Below are 25,774 nucleotides of genomic sequence, written 5' to 3'. Positions count from 1 at the left end.
TAATTGCTGTGATTCTGGTGGAAAGCTTGGAAACAGAATTAGCATGAAAAGGGATCCCCGCTTTTTTCTTCTTTATTAAATCTTTGCTAACCTCATGAGGCTCGAGAGCAGCTAACAGAGGGGAAAAAAATCCCCATAAACTTGCTAACACTGACTAGCCCAGGAAAAGCTCAGGCTGGCAGAGGCAACAGCCTGGCAATGGACTGCCTTCACACAGCGTGAGCTCCCTCCGTTGCGGGGGAACAGAAAAATCCCCCAAACTCAGCGCCTGCCACGAGCATCCTCCGAGGCCGACCCGACCCCTCGGCCGCACCCGAGGGTGCAAGGGTACGACAGGCCGCACGGCGAACTCCGGGGCCACCGCAGGAGCCCAGCTCCTTCCTCTAACCCCCGTTTTTAGCACATCCCGCACGCAGGACACCCGCCGCCCCGCTCGGCCTAGCTCGGGGGAGCAGCGGGGCGGCGCAGGCCGCGGGGCAGAGCCCGGGGCGCCCCGAAGGGCTCGGGGCAGCGATACAGCAGCCGGGCGAGCTTGGCGGGGAGAAACGAGGCGCCTCAGGGCGGCAGCCCGCCGGCAAGCGGCCGCGCAGGGCCCGGCCCACGCGGGCCTGCGGCTGCTCGGGGCGCTGTGGCGTCGCGGGGCGGGCGGGAGGCCGGCACCGCTCCCTCCCTCCCTCCCTCCTTCCCTCCCGCCGCCGCCGCCATGGTGTCCTGCGGCGCCTTCTACAGCTTCCTCTTCGAGTACGACACCCCCCGCATCGTGCTGATCCGCAGCCGCAAAGTGGGGCTCGTCAACCGCCTGGTGCAGCTCGCCATCCTCGCCTACGTGATCGGGTGAGCGCGCCGCGCCGCCCCGCCTCGCCTCGCCTCGCCTCAGGGGCGCCCGCCCGCCCGCCGCTGCCCCGGCGGCCTCCGGCTCCGGCTCCTCGGGGCTGAGGGGCGGGAAAGGGGCGGCCCGGCGCGGCCGGGGCTTTGGTGGTGCCTCGTTAGAAGTGCAGAAAACACCTGCCGTGGCTTGTGTAACCTCGGTGTTGCCGGGGGGGCGGGAAGAACGGGCGTTAGAGGCGTTTCGCGTGGAGAAACGTCGGGCGAGCTCCAGGGACGGGTGGGTGCTTCGTCTTTTGCGGACAGCGATGGGGGCTCCCGTTGCGATCGGGCGGGTGAAGCGCTTGCCGCGGACATGGGGGGGCTCAGGCTGGGCCCAGCGGCTTTCCCTCCCTCCCGCCGGCCGCGGCGGTGGGGCCTGGGCGCTGCCCGGCAGTGGCCTTCGCCGCCCGCTCGGTGACAAGCTCCCCGCAAAGCCGTCGCCCGCCTGGCGTCGTCGGTGACGCCGTGGCCGCGGGCGAAGGAGCCGTTCCTCAAGCAGGTTCTAGTTCAAGTCAAAAGTCGTCAGCGCGGGAAGGGTAAAAGCGGACACAGGAGGGGTTTCTAAAATTAAAAACCAAACAAAAAAGCCCGCAATATTCAGAAAGTGTTTTCTTAGCTTTGTGAGGAAAGACCTGACCACCAAGTGGTGGGACGGCCTGTTGTTTCCTTGGGGTGTCTGCGATCAAAAGAGGCCACCGGTTAGTGTTGTACCGCTAGAGTTAGTTATTCCTGAGGTCCCGTCCCTATGGACAAGGAGAAAACTGGTGCTGCTCTTGCTGCTCATGGTAGCAAAGATTTTGCTGCGTGTGACATCTTCCTCCTTTACTGGTTTCTCACTGTGAGCTGTTCTAGTTTGAAAAAAAAGAAAAAAAGAAACATCTGTGCAAGCTGTAAATTGAAACTTAATTTCCGCTTGTCCTGAGATGCTTTCTAAAAAGATCAATCCTTCACTGGCAGCAAAGGACGGGATTGTATAGCTTTTACACTAAATGTCAGCTGAAACCTCAAAACTGTGCTTATTATTTAACTTTAAGCCGTGTAGTTAGGAAAGTCAATAACTGGTCGTGCTGGGAGTTCAGGATTGCTCTCTCGCCTCTCTGCTCCTCTCCTCTTGCTGGGAGGGTTTATGGTGCGTGTCCTCTTCAGCTCTTACCCTCTCATTCATTAAATGTACAAGAAGAGGAGATCTCTTCCTATCTGGTTCAATGCCTGAACAATAGTCCAAAAAGAGCCCATGTAAACCAGAACTGAAGGGCCTCATCCAGCTCCTGGATAGCAGTAAGGAGCCGTCCTGACCGTACTGAGAGTTGAACTGGGCAGCCTGACACTTGCCTGGTGATCGTAGGTCTGCTCAGAGGCAGCTGCAGGCAGGACGACTGCCCTCGGGAGGGGAGGCCGCTCCAGAGCCCTGTGATATTTCCTCTCTTCTGAGATGATCTTCACCTGATGTACCTGTGTGCATGCACATGCACAGTCATGGGACTGAACCCGCACGTGAACCGCTTCCAGGCAGCCTAAAATCAAATTTAAAACTCCCATCTTGGGCTCTGTGTTTGCTTCCTCTTCATTCGAGTTCTTCGGTATTCGTGTGCTTTTCTGGAGAAGCATCAGAACTAGATTTCTTTCCTCCTGCAAAAGTTTGGTCTCTCAGTATTGTAGAAGCTGGGACTGTCAACCCTCAGGGAAAAAAAGGGTTGCAAGAAGGTCAACAGTACCAAACTACTGAAAAAATCAGCAGGGAGATTGCTGGCCCTATGAGACTTTCATAGGAAAACAGCATGAAACTGGCCTGACCCTTTCAAGTGACAAGGGGAAAAGGAGAAATTCCTACTGCCTGTGATAGGTTATGGTGTTTGCCTGTTTGTTTTCTTGCAATCCTTCTCTTGCAGCTGGGTCTTTCTGTGGGAGAAGGGCTACCAGGAAACAGATAATGTGGTCAGTTCTGTAACCACCAAGGTGAAAGGAGTAACTCTGACAAACACGTCCAGCTTGGGAGCCAGGATCTGGGATGTAGCTGACTATGTCATCCCTCCTCAGGTATGAATCGCTTTCACATGCAGCAGCAGGGTTTTCTAACAAACAGCCACTGTTTTGCCCAAGTCCACTGAGGTCTGGAGCAGCTTCTGCTCCTGTGTGGTCCTTATGCAAGCGGATGTAGCAAATGAAGCAGCTTTACTTTGTCCCAGATCAGGCTGAGCATCTGCAGTTCCTGGGGGAAGCTTGTTTCAAGGAGAGGGAGTGTGTAGGGGAGAGAATATTGCAGGCTTCAGGAAGAAAGCTGTGACAGTAACCACATGTCCCCTCTCCTACTTTTCTCTAAAGCAAACAGCTCAACGTTAACTTGCTGGCAGAAACTCTAGGAATAATCTGCAAGTCACTTGATCCAGAACCTAACAGGAAGTGTTGCTCTAAGTTACTAATTGACGTTGTGTCCGTGGGAATCTACGCCGAACAGGCGATACATGGCCTTTGGCATTTGCAGGCATGGCCGGGCTGCCAGTCCCGGTTCACTCTGTCTGCCTGAGCTGTGGTGCAGAAACGAGTGTCAGGTGTAGCCACGTTCTGGCTGAATGATTGCATTTACATATCAGTGGTGCAAAACCAAACAACAGATCTCTGACTGTAGGGATCTGAAAGTAATGGGAGTGGTGCTCCCTGCAGAAACAAACCAAGACGGGTCAAATTTCCAATAGATATTTGGGGGGGCCGGAGATATATTGGGTGTTTGGCTCATGCTGGCAGCTGGAGCCTTGTTTCTGCTCCTGCCTCATGATACTACTGGAGCTCTGTGTTCTCTATTTTCATAACGTTAATGATGAAATTGTGGCCAAGGAGGAAAACAGAAAGGGTTACCAGTCCCACACTCCTTCCCCTGCTCAAAGGCACTGGCATCGGGTGATACGGTGGGAACCCGTTCCTTTAGCGCTAAACCTGCGCTCTCCAAAGCAAGTCCACTTGTCAGGGCCACCTGGGCTCTGTAAGCAAAGGCAGTCGGGGCAGCACTTTGCTTATTCTTTGCACATTATCACTCTTAAATTTCCTTCTTGTTTTGCATGTTCAGGGAGAGAACTCTGTGTTCGTCATGACAAACGTGATCCTCACGCTGAACCAGACGCAAGGCTACTGCCCTGAGGTGGGTACAAGATCTGCTTGGCTCTAGAAGGATCCAGTCTTGATCCGTGTGAGTGCGAGTGTGTGGGGAGGGGGAGTTTCTGCAGTTCAGTGTAATCATCGTTCCTCTTCAGCTTCCAGATGACAAAACAATATGCACGGCAAAGGAGGACTGTGCTCCAGGATACGCTGACACCCACAGCAATGGTAGGAAGGCTGCTGCAGGGGCGCCTTGCAGTCTGTTGTGCTATCTCTGGGCTGTGCTTTCCCTCCTGTGAAGGCAGTTTCACCCGAGTCCCCTTGCTCTCACTCTCTGGCATCTCAGAACTTAAAAGGGACCCCAGCTCTTTCTTCTGGGGGAGCAGATGGGCTTAGACTGCTGCTGAGTCGGGTAGGTGCTGGACAGATGAGTGCTTGGCGAGTTAGCAAACAGTGGAGGGCTTTTTCAGGACCTCGAGTCCATGAAGCAGTATTTCACATGCGTAATTGAGGATTTGACTCAGAAAAGGAGTTAATGCCTCTCTGAACTTGTGCTACAAATTGCACTGGAAGGTAATGAGGGACTTGGGTAGTGACACTTTTACCTCTGAGCAGATTGCTCTCACCTTATGCAATGAGGGGACATGACAGGGCAAATATTGCCTCTTTGTTTTTTGCTTGTTAGTGCTTCCATTTTCATGTCTTTCCAGGCATTCAGACTGGGGAGTGTGTACCATACGACAGCAACATCAAGACCTGCGAGATCCTCGCGTGGTGCCCTGTGGAGAATGACTCTCATATACCCAAGTGAGTGCGCTGTCTTTCTTCTCCGCCTTGGCCCTCCTGAGAGGAGGCCAGCAGTGTACAGCCAGGCAGGCTGCAGCTGATATTTCTCCCTATGGGCTCCAGCTGGGAAAAGCTGAAGGGTGATCACTGAAGACCTTGCAGATACTGTGACAGATAAACCAAGCAGGGCCACAAGGGGAAAAAGTGTGGGACTGGGGGAGAAAACGAGAGCTGTCCTTGCCTATGAGAAGGAGCAGTCACAGGGGGTCGTGCTTCTGAAAGCCAGCTCCGTGCACAGCTGGGTGACTCACCAGCACTGTGGGAGACAGTTTCATCAGGTCAGATGAGTAACATGAAGCAGCCGAAAGAAACTTCATCTTCAGTAGTTCTGAGTGTTCACTACCCATGGCTGTGCAGTAAGGACTACCTAGCAGAGCTATTACCTGTGATTCAGAGCTACGTAGTGTTGAAAGAGTTTGCCTCTGTGGTCGCTTCAATAAGCATAGGATTAAAGCCTGCTAGTTTGTCATCCAGCTTCCCCGGAGCTTAGAGCATCCTGTTCTATATCTGTACAGAGCATGAGTACTGGACAGATGCCTCTTCAGTCAGGAGAGTAACTTCCACGCTGGGATATTGCTGCAGTGTCATGAGGTTCGTGAAGACAGGAGTGAAACTTTCCTGCTTTCCCTGTTGTTTTGCAGGCCAGCGTTCCTACAGGAAGCTGAGTACTTTACCATTCTAGTGAAGAACAACATTTGGTATCCTAAGTTCAACTTCAGCAAGTAAGCAGTGTGAGGCACAGCACTATCTGGGCCCTTCGGGTCAAGTCAAGAGGAGCTGGAGAAGTGGGAAGAAGAAGTAACAGATCTCTCTCTCTCTCTCTCTCTCTCTCTCTCTCTCTGTTCCCTTGTAGGCGAAACATCCTCCCCACTATCAACTCCACCTACCTCAAGAACTGCATCTATGACTCCCAGACAGATCCCTTCTGTCCTATCTTCCGTTTAGGGAAAATAGTTGAAGCTGCAGGGCAGAACTTCCAAGAAATGGCTGTGGAGGTACTTGGCAGACCCTTCCCTCAGGGCTTTGCTGTGTAGGAGAGGAGGGGTGGGTGGTGTTCCCCTGTGCCTGGTGGCATGAGCCACAGGATGCAGACTGGCTGCAAAAGGGAGAACACCTCTGGCAAGGGGGGTGGAGTAAATTCTACTTAAATATTTGGCCTTGGCTGATTTGGGTGGGGATAAGTGCAAAGTAAAGACCCCCTGCGGCAGGGGGAAGAGTGTTTGACTGGGCCCATGATACGGACTGGTAAATCGGGATCCTGGTCAGCAGACAGCCTTCTGCTAGGCTGACCAGCCAGCCACTTGGACTCTCCTGCTCACCTTCTCCTCTCCTCTCTTCTGCTCAGGGTGGAGTCATGGGGCTGCAGATCAACTGGGACTGCAACCTTGACCGAGCTGCTTCCCACTGTGTGCCAAGGTACTCCTTCCGTCGCCTCGACAGCAAGGACTCTGGCCACAACGTGTCGCCTGGATACAACTTCAGGTAACGTGGCTGCGGAAGGTGGCCCTGCTGTCCCTGTGGCTCAGTCTGCCACTGGGACAGTGATGCAGGCTGCCTGCACTCTTCTGACCCGGTCAGGTCCTCACCTTGGAGGTATATTACTTGGAGGGGTTCTCTGATGCTATAAAACTTGGAGCATGTCAGATCCTCGCTGTGTATAAGTCATAGCAGAGGGGGAGGTCGGTGAAGTGCCACTGACTGCGTCAGACTGCCTGAGTCACACTTGCCTCAGCACTTAGGAGACCGTTCGGGCTGGCCTCCGGTGGCACGTCGATGTGAGAACCGATGGTCTCGAGGTGTACTGATACGGCAGTCTTTGAGGGTGGAGTGTGTAAGGGTGGGAGGGTGAGGGGGGGCCTCCTTCAGTATGCAAAAATATGGGGAAAAACTCTCCACTAACCACTGTAGAAAGTGGGTCTGTCAGCTGAAGAGCAGATCTGCACTAGGAGTAGCCTTTTGGCATATAAGCTCTGCCCAGTATGGATAGGTCCAGCACCTCCAGGAAAACAGTGAGTGCAGAGCCAGGTAGTTAGCTGCATCAGGGGCTCAGAGATACAATAACGTGGACTGGTCACAGTCCTGCTTGTGAGGAGACAAGGCACAGGGCTGTGCATGTTTCTAAATCACAGACTCTCAGTTAGCACAGGGAAGCTCTTTTGGTGGAACTTGTGTGAGTTTACTGCCATCCAGGGCTGTGATCTTGGGTCTGCACAATCCCTCCTTCAAACAGGAACCAAGGAGGATTATTTCAGGATGTGGTGGGAGACTGCTGTCATGAGAAAGCTGACAGGACAAGGGTGTGTTTGGTAGGTGTCAGGGCTGCAGGTGTGTGGGCGTCAGGCGTGCTGCGGCTGCGGGGCTGGTGCTGTGCTCAGACAGGCTGGAGGACGTGGCAGCCTGGCTAGTGCGGGCTCTGAAGTGCTCTTGCTAATTCCAGAACGTGATGCAGCCCCATACCCATCACTCTTCTTCCACCCTTTTCTCTGCTTCCTCCTGGCTTAGTCAACCGTGTGACGGAGTAAGTCTGATCTCACTTATTTGTTCTGTTCCCTTTCCCCCATCATTTGTCTGCGAGTCACGTTGCGCGGGTCAAGGAGCTGCCGTCGCCGGCGGTGCTGCTGCCGCCTTGCTGCCTGCTCCTGGCCCTGCCCTCTCGTGGCTGCCTGCACTCCTGCAGCCTCCTGTCTGGGAAAGCTGAGTCTAACGTGTGGCTGCTCTTCTCCCCGCCATCCTGCTTCCCTGCTAAAGCTAACCTGCTCCCCTCCCTGTACTTCAGAAGTCTCCTGACTCGGCTGATGCTAGTGGCTGACTTAAGCTAGCCTGTTCTGGGCTTTTCTCCTTAAATGTGCTTGCCTGCATGTAATCTCCCTCCATCATTTGTGGCTGGACTCTGGAAGTACACATATTCAGCCCATCCTCTTGGGATGGGAGACACACCTGGGTATTGCATGAGGCTTACTTAAGCAGCCCCGAAATTCCCAGCTAAGCTTTGACCCACCTCTTCTTCAGGTTTGCAAAATACTACAGGGATCAGAATGGCACTGAATCACGGACACTTGCCAAAGCTTATGGCATCCGCTTTGATATCATAGTGTTTGGAAAGGTAGGACAGCTTGATTCCTAGTGGTCTTGGGGCAAGGGCTTTCAGAGATGCTAAAAAAAAACCCATTCACCCCTGTACCTGTCTTCTAGGCAGGAAAATTTGACGTAATTCCTACAATGATTAACATTGGCTCTGGCTTAGCACTGTTTGGAGTGGTAAGTGACACTGTCTGCACTCGGGCTGAATTCTGGATGGGTGCCTCAGCTCTGAGGCTCATTACCTTAAGCTCTTTCTCTTAACGGTATCTTAAACACTTAGGCAACCGTCCTATGCGACATTGTTGTCCTGTATTGCATGAAGAAGCGATATTACTATCGGGAGAAGAAATACAAATACGTGGAGGATTATGAACTGGTAAGCAGCATGAAGGCAGAGGGAAGTCAAATTTGCTTTCTCCTCTAACTCGGGCGGGATTCTCTGAAACAGGATGTGTAAAGTTGACAGCAAACATGGACTTTGTACCACAGCTCTGAGGAAATTCTGTCTTCCTCAGAGAAGCTCATTTCTACCTCAAATTGGTGGAGGGGAAAAGCACTGGCAAGTAATACTGTCATGTTTCCTGGGTAACCGCTCCGCAAGAGGGAAGTGTATGTTCACAAGAACTTATCACACTCCCACTGCACCCCTCTTCTGGGTTGCAGTCCTTGGCAGTTGCCTCCTGCATACCGCAGACAACTGTTCTGTCCCCATCAAATCCTTCCTTGGTCTTTGCAGGGGCTCCCGCTGCTCTGAACAAAGCCGTGAAATGTGCTGGTGTTCTCTGGCTCCTCCCTTAAGGAGCTAAATGATCCTTCTGGTCAGAACAAGGATTTAGGCCCTCTTGCCCCGTGTGGGGTTGCTTGGCTGGTGCTAAGGGTAGAGTGCTGCCCTGCAGTCCCATGCGTAGTGGGAGATGGTGCTGCAGAGGGTGGATTTCTGAATGAAAAGGCCTTTTGGCACTGGAGATGAGAGGTCTGAGTCCAACTGCATGAGAGCAGATTCCCTGTACAGAGAGGTTTTGTGTGAGAGGAAGGGGGAGAGAGATGCCAGTTTTCTGGCAGTCTATCAAAGCCAGGTCTCTCCAGGTAAAACAGGCTGTGACGCTGCTTAGACACCGTTTCTAGCAGAGAACTAATCTCTTAATTCTTGCAGGGTGGCAGTGAGACATACGGAACAAACTCCTGACCTGCTGCTGCAGCACCAACTGCTGAATGTGAACTGCTGCTGTGAACGTTACTCTGAACCTGCCATAAGACCCCCCCCCCCCCCCTTCTCTGGGAGGAGGAAAGAGGGACCACCAGACCCTATTCACTACTCATCACCTTTGCTGGCCAGAGCCTACCTCCAAAGAGAAGAACTGGAGCTGCTGCCTGTCTGCTGTCTTTCCGGGGTAATTGAGCAAAGCACATACGGAGCGTCGTGCTTTTGCGCCAGGCCTCTGCACGAGCTACGCCTGGGCCAGGGACTGCTCTGTCGCAGTCATTTCAACAGTCCTCCTTTCTCTGAGTTCACTGGTAGCAGAGAACTGCAGAGCCCTTAGCAGATACAGGCCCCTGCCAGGCGTTGCCTAGCCTTGGGAGAGCAGCTCCTTGCTGTTATCAAATCACTTTTCCTTACTGTGAAGGATCATGATGTTTAGCTGAGGCTGTACCCATTATTTGATTGTGTCTCCAGGCTCCAGCGGCCACAAACTGAGACAAAGTGGTGTCCAGTTTTGTTGTGCTACAATAGTGAATGGCTTTAGCTGAATGGGTTACTGGTTACAAGAACCCCCCCCCCCCCCCCCCCCCCCAGTTTGACTATTTTTATGCTACTACTTTAAAATTGACTTTCATTTTTAATAAAGTACTATCCTCTATGAGCCATCTTGGAGGCCTGCAAGCTGTTTTTCTCCCCCAGGGCCTGTAAGGATTAGGGCCAGTTAACTGCCTTCGCTTTACACAGGCAGAAACTCCTACTAGGGAGCTATCAAAGCCAGCGCTGCGCTCAGCTTTGCCTCTCGCCTCTCTCAGCAGCAGTGCTGGGTGACACCTCAGGCATCTGCTCCACCTGGTTCTCCTAACAGACAGGTCCAAAGCTTGCGTCCATTTGCAGGATGGACAGTTCACCTTGTCTGTGCCTGTTGTGCTGGAAGAAGCTCATGTAAGTTAAAACCTTACCCAAGGGGAAAGACTTAGAAATTAGGGCCCAGGATGGGTTAGCCCAGCACTGCTGGAGCCAGAAGTTAGTGTAGTCCCTGGCATACCCTCCATACCTCGGTACTGAGGGACTTTTCACCCCCAAACCCTCTATCTGGGCATTTAATGTGCGTGCTTAGTTTGACTTAAGTGCATCTGTTGACTGCTGTCTACAGGTGGCCCTCAGCTTCTCTAGTGAGAGCACTGATATGCAAAGAACAGCTCTTCCTTTCTCTGAACCTTTTTGCGTATTCCAGACCTCAGGCATCCCGGCTGGCATTTTGCTACCTTTTTTGAGCAGTGCTGGGGTGTGCTGCAGCATTACCTGGTGCCACGGAGCAGTTTTGCTTCATTCTTTATCTCGATACCATCTGCCCCGTGCTGCTGAGCCCTAAACTGAGAGTAACAACTCAAACCAGTGCTTTTCCAAGAGTGAGCTCTCCAGTGTGCACGTGCGACTGGCTCAGTTTCAGTTATGCAATGACTAGAGCCATTGCGGTCTCGTCCTAGGCCGTGATTCCCAATAGTAGTAGTGCACCAGATTACAGCAGGAGGGGAAGGTACTGTCAGAACACCCCCCCCCCCAAAAAAAAGCCCCAAACTCCCAAAGCTTGATAAAGACTGCTAAAATGAGATAATGGCTCCACTTGATACACTAACTCTGGGTTTGGTTGCATGTTGTTTATTTCAACTTGTACAGAGAAGCTTGAACAGCTGTGTGGAAAAAAAAACACACCTTTTTTTTGTTTCTTAGGTAATATAATTTAAAAGTGATAAATACACAGTATTTAAACTTGATACACCTGATAAAGTTAAATGCATAATAAAGGGGTAGGAATGAAACACAAGCCTCGGTCATTAAACAAAACAGTATAAAAATCAGCAATAGTTTCAGGACCTTAGAAAAGAAACGGATCAATTGCCTGATGGGTAATAGGGGATCCACCAAGAAAAACTACTCACGCCTGCTTTCCCCTTAGCACTTTGCCGTGTGCTTTCAGAGCCAAAAAGGCTTAGTACCCAGCAGTAACCATACAGTCAGCACTGGGCTTGCTTAAAAGGAAGGGAATTGGGGAAAATCAAGCTGTAACCCAGTTCCAAGGCACAAGCAAAATGTTTACTTCACTATAAGAAAAAAAACTAGCTTGACTACTACACAGCAGATACAGAACTGAGCAGATTTGTATATACAGTACAGCTTCTCTAACAGGTCATGCATTTAGATAAGAGATCTTTCTCACACATCCAAGTTTTATACTTTCAACAAAACTAATCAACAAGGAACTCTACATCAAATCTCGTTCAGAAACGTGCATTTGGCTGCAGCCATGCTGGAGCTGGCACTAACAGACGGTCATTTTTGAGGTGCATTTTAAGGAAGTGCTGAGCTTTTGGATGCTTATGAACCGAGCCCATCGCTGATCCATGCCGATAGCTGAAGCCCAGTAACCACGTGGCTGGGCAGCTAGGAACTGGGATAGGTTGTTCTGTTTAGAAGCTGCATTGTACCTAGCGAGCCTGTTTGGTAAGTTTAAACCATCTTGCTAAGCACTTGCCAAATCACAAAAATTGAGATATTCAGCACTAAATAGCTCTACAGCTCACTCACTTTTAACAAAAAAAACCATGCCACACACATTACTCTGCAATGGCTACAAGCAGTCAGACTCTGCCCCCCCCCCCCCCCAACAAGTCCATTTACAAGGCTACAGAACCAAACTGCCCAGTCTCAGTCAATTATTTCCACAATAAAAAGTCTCGTTTTGGGGGGGTGGGGTGGGGGGAAGTACGCAGCAGTAGTGGTGCTGACATCTGTTACCTGTTTGGTTTTCCTGTATCTGAAGACGCAGAGCTTTGGCATAGCCTCAGACCAAACCGGCAGGAAAAACGTGCATCTCGTGGCTCCAAACTCCGTAGTACTGTTCCTAAACCAGGAACCTCTGCGGAAGCTGTAGTCACTGGCTTTGGAGAAAGGCCAGCAGTATAATTTTTTGGTAATAAAATGAAATTTAGGGGAAGCATTGCTTCATGTGATCAAAGGATGTGATCCACTTTGTGCAGGAACCTGCGCACTTCTCAACACGGGCCAGACTTTAACGGAGGCCCGGCGAGACTAGGAGTCACTGGTCAGGGCTGACTGCCGCAGGACCAGCAACATCAGCGCTCTTGCTGCGCACAAAATCAAGGAGGGCAACGTAACAGTCGCTTCCTAAAACCCTATAACGGCGTAGCTGCGGCCAGAGCTGGTAGGCAGAGATCTTACCGTGAAGGAAAACACTTGCATCTCACATCGTGCCTTCCTCCTTTGGACAAAGCATGAAGCCTTGACGGTCCCTTACAAAGTTGGGACATTTGAATCATCCCCATCTTAGAGGTGCACAGCCCTTTTAAATGACCCATTCGAGGTCACACAACCAAATCAGTAGCAGGACTGAGAGAAGCAGCCAGACCTTTTCCTTCCCTCCAGCCACAACTGCGCTTACCGCGACCCCTTGCCTCAAGCACATCATGCTCCCCTACGGTCTGGTCCACCCTTCTCCAGCTTGGTCCGAGCGCAGAGAGCTTGGGAAAGTGAGTCTAGAAGCCAGAGTCCCTCCTGCCACATGTTACTGAGGTTTTACAAGCACCACAAAATAATCAGAGCAATCTGACTGACGGTGAAAGAACTCTTCATAAGAAACAAGCCATGTATTAGGTATACACTTAATTTACTAAGCTCAGCTAACAAGCCCTTGATCCACAGGCATTCACAAGCTACTGGTAACGAACTTGCAAAAAATACATAGCGTTGGCCCCAAAAATCCAAATTAAGAGTTTGGAAAAGAAAAGCTTCTTTGAAAATTACTAGCTAATCTAAGTATTTCGTTAAGATCTTAAATTCTAAGCAAGCCCTAAGTCTATACTTAAAAAATAGCATAAGTATTGTATTATTTTTAATTGTAGTAAACCATGTAATGTACATGGAAGTGAAGGATTTTACCCTGAATTTTATATTTAACAATACATGTATCTAGATCAAGTAAAAGATTTAGAAACAAACTTTTGTTAGTGCTTCCTCTGCTGCTCAAAACAAGCATTCAGCTAAACACCATCCTTCACTCCTATACCTGCAGCAAAAAAAAAAGTTCAGACCGAACTTAAGCCCTTAAATACCTTTTCCTTTCGTACACTGAATACTTAACTTGTGAATCTCTAGTCTTACCAACATCAAGACCTTAGGAAAAGTGGCATCCGCAAACACTGTAATTAGCATTACTTTCTGAACGTCCCAAAGATGCTATTTAGTACGAGTTGGCTCACAAAGGTAGGCATTCTTAAAAAAGCCAAAAAGGTGGGTTTTTTTGCTTTGTTCCCATGCAGTTAAAAACGTGTCAATTCAAAACAAAAACAGAACAACAAGAAAAGATGCAACAACATTTCCGGTAGGTCGTGAACTCTCAAAGTGCATAAGTGTAGTTTTACTGTTGTGTATGCCACTTTGCAAAAGCTTCACACTTCTGGGTATGCCCACGGAGTACCGGGCAGGCATACAGTCCCCCGGGACGCTGGCAATAGTCCCTGTAAATTATTTGGCATTAAAACCACGTAAAAGCAGTCTCGACTGCATTTTGCTTCTCTGCTTCTTTTTTTTTTTTTGCAAAGCGCTGTTGCTGCTCGACGCGATAGCTCACCTCGCGGGTCTCCGCCAGCACCCTTCCCACAACAAGTCAGCAGTCCAAGCAATCGGAGATGTTCAATGTTTATGACAAGTACTGGAGTCGGATGTCTCACAACATGCTGCTACGGAAGCTCTACAGCCAGCACTACACGGCAGTAGCGCCAGGTCATGCTGCGTTTGGGGGAGGCTCTGTTGGCAGCCGTCCTCCTCGGCCAGCCGCACGCCGGGCACGGCGCCCCAGGCCACGCCGCTCGACAGGACCACGGCGCCGCTGCTCACGAGAGCACCTCCTCCTCTCCCACGTTGGGCAGGTCGTTGCACCTCAGGTTGTCTTCGCTGCCTTGCTTCCTGCTTCAGGAGGAAATAAAACAGCTTAGCCTCCTTACCAGCAGTTCGTCTCTTGGGCCAGCGTGCGGAGGAACGAAGGCGCAGAAAGCTGTGTTTGGGTTCCCAGCACATCACTTTGTGAGCGGGGCCAGGGAAAAGGACCAAGCGCGAACTAGAGCTATGCTGGGATCCACAACGCCAGCCGCAAGCCCGTTGCTGCAGGTGCCACGGCGCTGAACAGCCGTGACAGCACAGACAGGGAGGAATCGGACCACGGGGGTAATTCGAGAACGCCTGAGAGATGCAGCAACGCCGCCTTGCAGAGACCAGGCTAAGGCAGAGGGAAGGGCCTCACCTGGAGGCCGCAGTACGGGAGAGGGTGGGAAAGGGTAAAGGGATCCAGTTTTGGTGGGAAGGGGTAAAGGGATCCGGTTCTGGAAAGGGAGCTGGCTAACTTCAGCTTGGTAAATATCACGATCCCTCTCCAGTAGAGTGACACAACAAATTGCCGTTGTGACATGGTCAGACTGTCAGCTCCAGCCCAGAACATCGATGAGAAAACAGGGAAATCAAGCGTTATGGTGTATTTTGGGAGCAATCTCATGTTGCAAGCTGTAGGTGCAGTCTGAAGGCAGCAAGAGTCACATGTGTGGAGGCCAAGTCGCCTCTGGGCAAGGTGAGCTTCCAGAGGCCAAGATACCACCTAACCCTTGCTTAGTAACTCTGAGAAAGAGTTTAATTAGGATTTCCTAAAGTCTTGTTCGGTCCCTCTGCACACACATGCATTTAACCCAGTGAACATCCGGGTGGAAAATACCTTGTATGAATGCACTCTCCAAGGGGATTTGGGAGGATTTAGTTGCCTGGATTTTAGGACAGACTAAAGCCTTGGCCATGGAGAAGACCAGGATCCAAGGCATTGTTCAACTGACCCGACCACCCGCCCCGCGGGAAAGGAGCTGCCGCAGCCCGGCACAGCCACGAGCTCCGGAAAGGCTGCCGGGGGCCTGGCGGTGGCAAAGACACGGGAATTTCGCCACCGGCTTTAGCAGGACCCGAATTTATGCCCGGCTATAAATAAAGCCTTGATAGCAGCGCGTCACCCAACGCAGGAACGTGCCCCTCTGCGTGAAGCGGGGGGTGAGGGCCAGGTGGGGAGAGCCCCCGCTCGCTTATTAATTCACATTTATCCAAGCCATTAGCACCCGGATGAGCCCAAGGAGCAACCGCCGAGCGCAAAGGCCCGTTGCCAACCTCCCTCCCTGCAGTGCAAAGAGAGGAAAAGCCACCGGCCCGAGCGGCCGCCGAGCCGAGCCACTTACGCCAGCAGGTTCCCTGGCGCGGACAGCGACCGCTCCTCTCGCTTGCTGCCCTCGAAGGGATTCCCGAACGATCGCTTCCGGATCATCGTTTTAACCAGGATCTGCAAGAGCGGAGCAGGGGTCATTGGGGGGGTCTGCTCGCCCGAGACCCCTTTCCTTCAGGGGCAACAGAAGCAGCTAAACCTACTGCCCAACTCATGCGGGAAACTACTGAAAACGTGGCAAAGTTTCCTTTTGGGAAAAAAAAAAGGGAGCATGTTTAAAAGTGTCCAGCTGCTTAGTACAGGAGCCCGTATCCTCATCTGAAAACTCAAAGCGCAACAGCTGGACACGCAGATGAGCCGCGCTAGACGCGAGGGGGGAAGGAGAAGAGAACGGCGCGGGGGCAGGTCTTGCCCATCACTGCGTTCTGCAGCTGCCGTTTTCCAGGTGCCCGAGATTACCTGGAAGAAGAGCTCGTAGCAAAAGGAATGGACACAATTTTGCCTTTTTTACCAAAACCGACCTGGAAAATTGGCAGTTTGTCCAGCTTTGGCCCCAAAACGCAAAGCTTCAACCACAGCGCGAGGTTTCCGGGACCGGGGCAAGCACCGCGGCTCTCCCCGGCTATTCCCCGTACCGCCGGGTAGCAGCGCTGCTGGGATCCACCCGAGCACGGAGAAAACCGCTGCTCCGGCCGGACCCGGCCTCGGCACGTGCTGGGAACCCCCGGACTGGTTTTAGATCGCTGCTCCTCCCTCTGCGGCTGATCGAACATTGATCAGTCCCGAGCACCTGCCAGCCGGGCACCGCACGGGGCGGCATTTCGGGCACGCCGGGGCCCCGCGGATCCCACCACCGGACGCACAGCGGTCGGGCGCCGCAGGCAAAGTTTGCAGAACAAGCACGAACGGGCAAAAGCAAGTGCTTTTCTTTTTTTAAGCAGCAAAACCCGCTCAAGCAGCTCACCACGGTGGCCAGGCTGGGGATGTGCTTGACCGAGTTCTCCACCTCCTCCTCCGTCACCTCGACCAGCGTGCAGTTCTCGTCCTCCGTGGGCAGCAGCTCCGCGCCGTTCTTGGTCGCCCAGGGGTGCAACTTCAATTAATAACACAGCCTGTCAGGGACGATTTCCTCTTTTTCGTAATTAAAACGAGACAAGCGCAGTGGCAAGCGCCGGACCCCGGCGGGAGGATCCCGGGCTTCGGCGCAGCGCCGCTCTCGTCCAGCCCCCCCGGCGCTGGCGGGACGCGTGGGGGCCCTGGCCTCGGCCCGGAGGGTCCGCGGGGGCACGGGACGCCCCTCGCCCACACACCTGCAGTCCTTGGCCGTGGCGGGAGGCACGCAAAAGGATTCGGCAAGTCCCCCGCGACCCTTTCCCCCTACCTTCGTCTCCATTTTCTCAGCGTCTCGCCCCTTCCAGGGTCCCGCAGGGGCGGAGGACCAGAAATCTCCTGCGAAAGGCTGTTGCACAGTACTTTCCTGGTAGCAGAGGAAATACTGCGCTCAGGGGCTTTCCCTCCGCCTCGCGCTCCGGTAGGCACCAAGGGTCCCAACGCCGAGAGGTCCCGGAGCGGGAGGCACCGGCACTTACCTGCCTGGGGCCGGGCCGGCGGGGAGCACCTAGCCTGCGGGAATCGCGGAGACTCCCGAAAAAGCCGAGCGAGGAAAACGCGAGGGGCCTGACGCCGCCGCGAGCACCGGGGCTTCGCGCCAGTACCTTGATTTCTGGGACCGAAATCCTCGATTCGGGGTTCTTATCCAGCATCCGCGTAATCAGGTCCTTCAAGAAGTCCGTGACTTCGGGCCTGGGGAGGGCAGAGAGGGAGCGGAGGCGTCGCGGGGAGGGAGGGCACCCGCCCGCCGCGGCGGCTGAAACGGCTCTTTTTTCGCCAGCAGATCAGCAGACGCTGCCTCTGCGCTCGATGCAAAGGCCTTTTTTTTCTTTTTTTCTTTTTTTTGAGTACTTACTGGTCTGGGAACTCCAGGGTTTGGGTCTTGATTTTATTGTGCAAACTCAGGATCCTCTCATCCATAAAAGGACACTAGCGGCAAAGACAGAGAGCAGCGAAGAAAGCAACAGGGTCTGTTAAGGACGAGGGCGGCCGGCAGCCGGCAAGCGTCCGCGGCGGATCCGTGGCGCTGGAAAACGCCGCCCGTTACCTGCCCAAAGACGAAGCAGTAGAGTGTGATTCCCATGGCCCAGACATCCAAAGCCTTCGGGGAGAAGAAAACACAGGTCGGGAACAGGAGACAAAGCGCGTGCAAGGAAGCTCATTCCCCAAATCCCCAGGTTGCAATCAAACACCTTCCCGGAGAAGATTTTCCTGGTTTCCGAGAGCGTCTCTGGGGCCATGAACGCCGGGGTGCCCACCGTGTTGGTGAGCAGGGCGTCAGCGCCCTTGAACTCGTTGCTCACGCCGAAGTCGGCGATCTTGACGTGCCCGTCTTCCCCCACGAGGAGGTTGGAAGGCTTGATGTCCCGGTGGATGATCTTCTGGTAGTGCACTGCAACCACAGCAGCAGCGAGGGGCTCAGCGGCGGCAGCGGTGCCGCTGAAGAGCTGCCCAATTCCCCCCCCGAAGCCCCCAAAGCCCCACGCCGTCTGCACGGACACTCACAGTATTCGATGCCCTTGATGAGGTCCTGGAAGTAGAACCGAGCCTTATCTTCGGTGAGGGGTTTCAAGGTTGGGATTTCCATCACGGGTCTGCAGAGGCAACGGAGGCAGAGCGGAGCTCGGGTCACCTCCGGAGGCGCCCAGCAAGGTCCGGGGGCTTTGCCGGGCTCCTGGCCTCCGGGGACAGCAGCACGCGGCCCCCCGCGGCCCCCACGTCGAGCGCGCCCGGGCTTTCCCGTGCAGGCAGGGCTGGGCCGCCCTGTCCTGGTACGCTGCCCCGTCTGCACCCAAACCCTGGCTGCATCCCCGGGCAAAAGGCTGGAGAGAAATTCTCCAAAAAATAAAATAAAATAAAAAAATAAATAAATAAAGGTCCTGCACCTCATGCAGAGCCGGCTCTCGCTGCGCCAGGGCGGACGCCCTCCCCTCCCGCAGCCGTTCCCGCGGTGCCGTGCACCCGCCGCCCGCCCCGGCGAAGCTGCCCAAGCCCCGGGGGGAGCCCGGCGTTAACCTCCTCCCTGGCGCCTCCGAGTTTGGCTTCGGGTGACGGAGATCTGCTCCGTACAAACCTGCTGCTGTGCTTTACCGGGCTGGGGTCTGGGATTCGATACGTACCCTTGCTTCACCAGCTCAAACACTGAAACACAAAGAGAAAGGTGATTAACTGCGGGTTAGAGCCCTGCAAGCCGCGTCCCAGCACGCAAGCCGTTATTATTACAACTAAATTATGAAAATAATACGCTAACAAAAAAGGAGATGCTATCTTAAGCTGGGCACATGCAGCTTAGGATGCTTCTGCCTTTGATTAAGAGAGCCACACACGAAGCAAGCTCAGGCTCTGGAAGGATCCTATGTGACTTAAACTAGGGTTTGCCCCAAAATGCTTTTTTGCACCCATGCGGCACGGGTTCCCGGCACCGCGTCGAAGGGGACATCGCCAGCTGCCACCCCAGTTATCCACCACCAGCAACGCGAAACGGGCCCTCCGCGCTGATGCCCGCGGCGGGACCGTGCCGCCAGCACAAAACCCGCGCCGGGGGCAGCCGAGGCCCCGAAGGCACCGCCTGCTCCGCGGGCAGCACGAGCCGCGGGCGCCCGGCAGAAAGGAGATGCCGCCTGCGAAAGCGCAGCTGTGTGCGGGATTGGCCCCGGCCCGGAGATCGGCCGGGCGGCTCGCTTACCCATGTAGAGATGGTCCTCGCTGGGGTCATCCAGCACCTGCCACCGCAAGCCACAAGAAGGGACAAGACCAAAAAAAAAGCAGCGGTGAGCGCCTCGCGAGCGGGACGCCGTGATCTGTCCCGGTGCTGCGCCAGCCCCCCGGAGCTGCGTGACCGGGGGCTCGGGAGATGCCTCCAGGCAGGCGAGTCAAGGTGCGATGGCAGGTCATTAGGCCAAAACGGGCACCTTGCGCATCCGCGCCCGCTTCGTTTGCTAATTACACACGGCGGGAACGGGCGGTCAACAAGAGCTGCCCGGAGGGAGGCTGCCCGTTGCACGAGGGCAGGCTGCGAGGATGAGGAAGGAGGGGAGGAGGAGGAGGTGGTACCCACCTGCCCTGGGGACCCAAAGGCTCCCAAGCACCAGGGACACCTTAAAAGCCCCCCCGTTTCTCTAACAGCCCAGCCAAGGGCTCCGCTCTACGGCCACCCACCTCCCGTGCCGTCACCCGCCCTCAGAAATCCAGCTAGAAACGTTTAAACTGCAAAATTAAACATCTGAGACCCTCGAGGCGGCTTTGTACCCGCCAGGCCTCAGCGACGCGGGGGCTACGTGGGACCGACCCGCACGGGGCCCCGCCGCTCCCGTCCCCCCGGCGACCCCCCCCCCCCGCCGGCCGCCGCTCACCTCCACCAGCTTCACCACGTTGGGGTGGTCCAGCTTCTTCAGGATGGCGATCTCCTGGTAGACCTGCTCGATGGGGCCCTTGGGCTGCACGCAGCCCTCGGGGGCGGCCTTGGCGCCCCGGGGAGGCGGGCGGCCTGCGGGAGGGGGCGGAGAGCGGTTGGGCCCCCCCCTGCGCCCGGCGGGACGGGACGGGCCGAGGCGGGGTGGGACAGGCCGAGGTGGGGTGGGACAGGCCGAGGTGGGACAGGCCGAGGCGCCGAGCCCCGCTCCGGACCCTGCCCGCCGCGAAAAGCACCCAAATCCTCCCCGGGAGGCGGCGGCACCGCCAGCAGAGCCCGTTTCAGGCAGGAAAAGGGGAAAAGGCGTCAACCCCGGCGGCACTTACGGGGGAAGCCCGCCTGCCTCATCAGCTTCTTCTTGGAGAGGACCTTCATGGCCTGCAAGACAGCGGCGGCGGCCGTGAGGGCGGCTGCGGGGCCCATCCCCGTCCCCGTCCCCGTCCCCGTCCCCGTCCCGTCCCGGCAGCACTCACGTAGTAGGTGTTGTCGTCCTCGTTGTAGGCCAGCTTCACCACCCCGTAGGAGCCCTGCGGGGAGAGACGCGGGCCGTGGGCCGCCGGCGGGGGACGTCCCCCGCGGGAGCCACCGCGGCGGGGGGGGGGGGGGGGGGGGACAGCACCGGCACGGCGCCGGGGCCGGCCGAGACTCACCTTGCCGATCTCGTCCTTGAGCTTGTACTGGTTGAGCTGCACGCAGTCCTGTGAGCAGAGAGAGGCGTGAGCCCGGCGCGAAGCCACCGCCGCCGCTTGCTTTTTTTTTTATTGCCCGAGCGGGCGTTAAAAGGCGTTTTGCCCGGGCGTTAAAACGCCCCGCTGCAAAGACGCCCCCCAAAAGTCGCCTTTGCGAAAGAGTCGTGCAAAATAAATAAAAGAAAAATAAAAATAAAAATAAATAAAATAAAATAAAACATAAAAATAAAATAAAACATAAAAATAAAATAAAATATAAAAATAAAATAAATAAAATATGAAAATAAAATATAAAATATGAAAATAAAATAAATAAAATATGAAAATAAAATATAAAATATGAAAATAAAATATAAAATATGAAAATAAAATATAAAATATGAAAATAAAATATGAAAATAAAATAATATAAAAATAAAATATGAAAATAAAATAATATAAAAATAAAATATAAAAATAAAATAATATTAAAAAATATAAAAATAAATAAAAGCAGCGTCGCCAGAGAGGAAAGCGGCGGGGAGGCGGCGCGGAGGAGAGGCCCTCACCTGCAAGCCGGTGATGGAGACGCGGTTGGACTCCACGGTGGGGCGGCGGGGCAGGCGCGGGGAGGCGTGCGGGGACGTCACCGGCGAGTAGGGCAGCGAGGGGTAGATGAAGCGCTCCGGGGCGGCCTCGGCGGCGCCGGGCGAGCGGGCGGGCCGCGGGCGCTCCTGCAGCGAGAGCTTGCGGCCGGAGAGGCTCAGCTTGGCCCGCGGCTCCCGCGGCTCCTCGGGCCCCCCGGCGCCGTGGGGCTCCTCCATGGCGGGCGTCAGGGCAGGGCGGGCGCCGGGCGAGCGAGCTGCCGGGGACGCGGGGCGGCACGGGGCGGGCGCCGGGAAGGCGCCATGGGGGCCGGGCGGCTGCGGACACAGGGCGCCGTCAGCTCCCGCGGTGCGCTGAGACCCGACGGCCTCGTTACAGCGATGTGTCCCCCCCCTCGCCAACCCTCACCCAGCCGGGAAACCCATCCCGAACGCTGCTCTCCCCCGGCTTGGATTCAAGGCAGAGACATCGGCATCCCCCGCGCTAAGGACCGCTGCATCCCCGGCCCCGAAGCGGCGTCTCCGGGGCTGGATGAGGCCCGTCCCGCGCCGGGGGCCCTTTCGGGGACGCCGGGAGCCGCTTACCAGGCGGCGGGTGCAGGATCCGGCCCCGCGTCACTCCCTCCTGCCGCGCCGAGCCACGGGCCGGGGTCTATCCCGCGCGGCCTCGGCTGCCTATCGCCGTCGCGGTGGAAATCGGGTCCCCAGACCTTGGAAAAAACGGGAAGTCGAGCGCGTTAGGGACACGGAGGAGGAACGGAGGAGACTGCGCTCGCGGGCGCAACCCCGGCCCGGCCGCGCGCGGAGGCACTCGCACCCTTCCCTCCCGCGACACCGTTTTATTTTTAATTTCTAGGTTGCCAAGTTGCCACGGAGCCAAAGAGAATGAAAAAAACCCCATCCCGAAACGCACGGCCCAGATCCAGCACCGAGGGATGGAGGTTTATCCGGGGTCTGTGCCGTTCCCGCGCCCCAGCGAGGCGGCTGCTTAAAACCGGACCCGCTCGGGCAGACCGAAACGTCCCGGTGCCGGTCCCTGCGCATCGCCGTGCCCAGACGGCGGGGCAGAAACGGCGTTGCAAGGACAAAAAAAAAGCAGAAGGAAAAAAGAAAAGCACAAGCCGGCGGGCACCTGCAAAGCATCCGCCAAAAGCCGGGACGGGAGTGACGGCAGCGCGGCCAGAGCTGGAGGCGGCTCTCCGAGCGCTGCCGGCACCCCCGGGCCCCGCGCCAGCGGATATAAATAGCCGCCCCGTCACCCGGGGACGAGGCCCGAACGCCACCGCGGCGCAAACCGCACCCAAAAAGGAGGCTCTGGGCACAGCCCGGGCGGCCGCCGCAGCAGAAAGCAGCGCTCGCAGCACGGCTTCACCGGCGGCCCGGGGAAAAGCCTCCCCTCCGGGCTGATCACGGGTTTTTTCCCCCTCGTGTGCACGCAAAGGGGCCTGGAAGGGGCTTTTGCAGCGGCGTTTCGGAGCGCCGAGCGGGAGGCAGCGGGCAGCTCTGCCCGGCGGGCACGGCCAGGCGCCCGCAGCAAAGCCGAGGAGGAGGAGGAGGACGACGGCGACAGCATCAGCCAGGGGAAAAGCTGCAAGAAGCCGGGAGGGGAGCAATGAATCCGAAGAGGTGCAACACAGCTGGGGGCTGCAGCTTCGCTGGGGCACCCGGAGCATCGCGCGAGGCTGGCGGGTGCCTCTGGGTACCGCGTCCCCGGGTCCTGCCGTAAAAGCAAAGCACGGGCGTGCCAGCCCCCCGCAAGGGCCGACGCGCAGGGGCGATGCCGCACGGCCCCGGCCACCGCACCGGGATTATCTGAGCAATCGGCCTCGCCGCTAATCCGGGGCGCAGAGGGATATTAAAACGAACACGCTCGGCGGCCGCTGCCGCTCGCTCCCCAGCCCCGGCAGGGCCCTCCTGGCTCCCCAGGGCCCCGTTTGCGCCCACGCAGCGATCCCAAAGCGGCGCCCGCCCATGCGAGGCTCCGTCCCTGGCCCTCAGGCCAAGGTCTGCGCCCTAAAAAAGGGGAACTCGAAAATAGACCCGCAGCGCCGCCGGGCAGAGCACCGAGGACGAGTGGCTTTCGTCAGCGGTTATCGGTTATCGGCCGCTGCTGTTGCTTTCGGCGGTGGCAGCGACCACGCGCCGCCCCATCGCGCCCCGCCGGCCGCCCCGGGCCCTGCCGGAAAGACGTGAGCGGCTGCAGCGCCAGGCCGACGGGGAACATCTCACAGCAACGTGGAGAGAATGCAAAAAAAGAAGCAAAAAAAGCAGCAAAAAAAAGGCAAAAAAAAAGGCACTATAATATCTGGTAGCGTTACAATACCAGGAGCCTGAGCATTTAGCAGCACCACCCGGTATCGTTTAAGAAACACGTAGTAGGTTCCCCAAAACGCCGGTGAGACGGGACGCGCCAGCGGCATCGCGGCGCCTTGGCGAGCGCCGCTTCGATGCTGGGCCGGAGGCGAAAGCAGAGCCCGGGCCTCCGAACGCTCCCGCGAGCGGCTCGAAGCCGCCTGCCCGCGCCGGTGCGGCTCCGGCAGCCCCCGTGGACGGGGCCTCCGAAACGGGCTGGCGGCTTTGCCCGCGCTCGTCCCGGCCTCGGCGCCGCGCTTGTCCGCGGAGAGGGGCTCCCGCCGGGCCGAGATGCCGTGTCCGAGAGCCGCGGGGGAAAAAGCCCGGAGGCTGCCCGCTATGAGATGAGTTGGGCAGTTCTCTGCGCGGAGCCCGAGGATTTGGGCGAAAGCCCCCCAGAAAGGCTCCAAAAGGCCCCGGAAAGCCGGTGCCACTTCGTTGCGGCCTCCTCCGGCATCGCCCGCATCTCCTCCGCCTCCAGCCTCCCGCTCCTCCTCGACCTAAAAACCCGCTTTCTCCTTTTCCGTGACCCCCGGGAGCCCCGGCCTCGCCTCCCGGCCCAGCGGCGGGCTGCCCCGGCCGCCGGCTCGACGTGTCCCCGAGGCCCCGTGTCGCCTCCCCGAGCCGGGGAGGCCGCCGCGCCCCAGGCCCGGGCGGGCACGTGGGGGCGGGCGGCGGCGGCGGCCCCGGGCCGGTGCGCGCAGGGCAGCGGGAGCCGGAGCATCGCCGGGCCCCGAGCCCCGCCGGCCCTTGCCCTTCCCCTGGCCCCGCCGCGCTCCCCCGAGCCGGGTCCGCCCGCACGGCAGAACCGAGCCACCGATCCCCCCCCCCCGTCCCCGCCCGGGCCGCGCGGGGAGGGCGGCGGCGGAACCGGGAGAGGCCGCTGCGGCCGCGCCGAGGCGGCGCCGCTTTGTCCCCGCCGGGGCCGCGCCGTCCCCAGCCCCCGCCCGGCCCCGCCGCCGCCGCACCGACCTGGGGCCGCGCCGCTGCCGCTGCCGCTGCCGCCGGCGGGGCCGCAGCCCCGGAGCCGCCCGCCCGGCGCCGCCTTCGCTTTCGGTTCCGCTCCGGCGGCGGCAGCCGGCGAGGGAAGGAGGGAGGGAGACGGGGAGGGAGGGAGGGAGGGAGGCCCCGCTCCGCCCCGGGGAAGGGGAGGTTTCCCCGCGGGCAGCCGCATCCTGCCCCCCCCAACCCTTTTTTTTTTTTTTTTCCACGCTTTCCAGCGCTGATCCGCCCCAAACGCGCCCCCCCCCCCCCCCAACCCGCTGCGGGCCCGGAGCCCGGCTCCCCGCGCCCCGCCGCCCCCCCGGGCCCGCAGCTGCGGAGCGGCTGCTTCCCCGCGAGCTCTGCGGAGAAACGCCGCTGTTTTCAGCGGGATCTTAACAGCCACCCGAGGAATCGGTTTTGCAATAACGCAAATTATTAATGCAAATATGCCATTAATAGCAGGTGCTCCAAACGCTTTACGGATTGAACTTTAAGTGCTTCCCCACTGATTAATGGGGGGGTGATTAACCTACCAGACGGGGCGCGAGCCACCAAACCCACATCCCTGCGGAGCCTGCTGGGAATCTCCGTTGCTTTTCTCTAACGTTTGAAATACAGCTGTGGTTTTAAAATCAAAGCACTGATTATCTGCTAAGAGCCAGGCCGCAACATTAATTAAAGGGATGTGTAAACTAGTACTGGATTATCCTTAGTCCCACCACATTTTAAAACTTATCTCTTCCTGCCTCGCCTGGCAGCGCGCCAGCGGAGCCGGTAAGATTTACTTCTAAGCTTGCTTTCTCTTCGCCAACGACGCCGCAATCTCATCTAGTGCTTCCTGCCAGGATGTCTTTAAGTGTTTACGCTAATGATATTTAGCTTTTGTAAAGTAGAGGGGTGAAAGGCAAGGGAGGACCACAACCCACCTTGCCCAGGGTTCAGCGCCGCATCCAGCCCGTCTCCCGCCGAGCACACGCACGTTCGCGAAGTGCAACCGCATCCGCGTATGAAATTCCACGTTACAACTAAAACAAAATCATCTTCCAAAGCGAGGATCTAATTGCTATGAGTCAAGGGTAGCATATCAGGTACGGAGTTATTTGTTGTCCTCATCTATTCACTGATAAAAGACAGAGCAGGTAAATCATGCGCAGCACCTACGAAAAAACACATAAAATAGCTGAGTTGACCCAGTGCTCTTGTTGCGTCCCAGTGAACCTTGGCACACTTTACTTTTTCCAGCTGTTCTTTGCACAAGGACGTCTAACACGGCAATGCTGGGACTTTGCT

The 25,774-nt window shown here is 56.4% G+C and overlaps 2 protein-coding genes across 10 annotated transcripts; one reads left to right on the top strand and one right to left on the bottom strand.

Annotated features, from left to right (window-relative positions):
* The first annotated feature begins 674 nt into the window (after positions 1–674).
* On the top strand, positions 675–11,754 carry LOC135330195 (P2X purinoceptor 4-like). Of its 2 annotated transcripts, XM_064521987.1 has the most exons (12): positions 675–834; positions 2,757–2,904; positions 3,929–4,000; positions 4,113–4,185; positions 4,668–4,764; positions 5,445–5,525; positions 5,657–5,798; positions 6,149–6,285; positions 7,813–7,906; positions 7,996–8,061; positions 8,165–8,260; positions 9,038–11,754. In XM_064521987.1, exons 1-12 carry the CDS (start codon positions 704–706, stop codon positions 9,068–9,070), a joined length of 1,170 nt encoding a protein of 389 aa, XP_064378057.1. In that variant the 5' UTR covers positions 675–703; the 3' UTR covers positions 9,071–11,754. The 2 variants fall into 2 exon arrangements, with proteins under 2 accessions (XP_064378057.1, XP_064378058.1); XM_064521988.1 differs by lacking the exons at positions 7,813–7,906; positions 7,996–8,061; positions 8,165–8,260; positions 9,038–11,754 and adding an exon at positions 7,034–7,234.
* Positions 11,755–13,759: 2,005 nt separating this feature from the next.
* Positions 13,760–25,034, bottom strand: CAMKK2 (calcium/calmodulin dependent protein kinase kinase 2). Of its 8 annotated transcripts, none has more exons than XM_064521983.1 (18): positions 25,018–25,034; positions 21,734–21,858; positions 21,113–21,466; positions 20,526–20,573; positions 20,349–20,402; positions 20,202–20,253; positions 19,817–19,950; positions 19,150–19,186; positions 18,584–18,605; positions 17,970–18,058; positions 17,657–17,856; positions 17,512–17,565; positions 17,320–17,393; positions 17,069–17,156; positions 16,735–16,830; positions 16,318–16,446; positions 15,370–15,470; positions 13,760–14,071 (listed from the first exon to the last, which is right to left on the bottom strand). In XM_064521983.1, the coding sequence occupies exons 3-18, from the start codon at positions 21,365–21,367 to the stop codon at positions 13,996–13,998; spliced, it is 1,509 nt and encodes a 502-aa protein (XP_064378053.1). In that variant the 5' UTR covers positions 21,368–21,466; positions 21,734–21,858; positions 25,018–25,034; the 3' UTR covers positions 13,760–13,995. The 8 variants fall into 8 exon arrangements, 5 of the variants coding, with proteins under 5 accessions (XP_064378053.1, XP_064378052.1, XP_064378054.1 ...); XM_064521982.1 differs by lacking the exon at positions 25,018–25,034 and adding an exon at positions 24,473–24,635; XM_064521984.1 differs by lacking the exon at positions 25,018–25,034 and adding an exon at positions 24,473–24,635 and having other exon boundaries at positions 13,760–14,068.
* Positions 25,035–25,774: the final 740 nt, after the last annotated feature.

The sequence above is a fragment of the Dromaius novaehollandiae genome, chromosome 17 (genome assembly GCF_036370855.1).
Source record: "Dromaius novaehollandiae isolate bDroNov1 chromosome 17, bDroNov1.hap1, whole genome shotgun sequence".
NCBI classification, from domain to species: Eukaryota; Metazoa; Chordata; class Aves; order Casuariiformes; family Dromaiidae; genus Dromaius; species Dromaius novaehollandiae.
The sequence above is the reverse complement of the archived record's forward strand: the minus strand, read 5'-3'. Positions and strand labels throughout refer to the sequence as shown.

Excerpts from the sequence above, each read along its gene's own strand:
- LOC135330195 (XM_064521987.1), top strand. The coding sequence starts at position 704 with ATGGTGTCCTGCGGCGCCTTCTACAGCTTCCTCTTCGAGTACGACACC. Across the intron at positions 2,905-3,928 it reads ACTATGTCATCCCTCCTCAG|GGAGAGAACTCTGTGTTCGT; the intron begins GTATGAATCGCT and ends TTGCATGTTCAG. Across the intron at positions 8,261-9,037 it reads ACGTGGAGGATTATGAACTG|GGTGGCAGTGAGACATACGG; the intron begins GTAAGCAGCATG and ends TAATTCTTGCAG.
- CAMKK2 (XM_064521983.1), bottom strand. The coding sequence starts at position 21,367 with ATGGAGGAGCCCCACGGCGCCGGGGGGCCCGAGGAGCCGCGGGAGCCG. Across the intron at positions 20,254-20,348 it reads AGGACGACAACACCTACTAC|GCCATGAAGGTCCTCTCCAA; the intron begins GTGAGTGCTGCC and ends GCTGTCTTGCAG. Across the intron at positions 17,394-17,511 it reads ACTGCTTCGTCTTTGGGCAG|TGTCCTTTTATGGATGAGAG; the intron begins GTAACGGGCGGC and ends CTTTGCCGCTAG.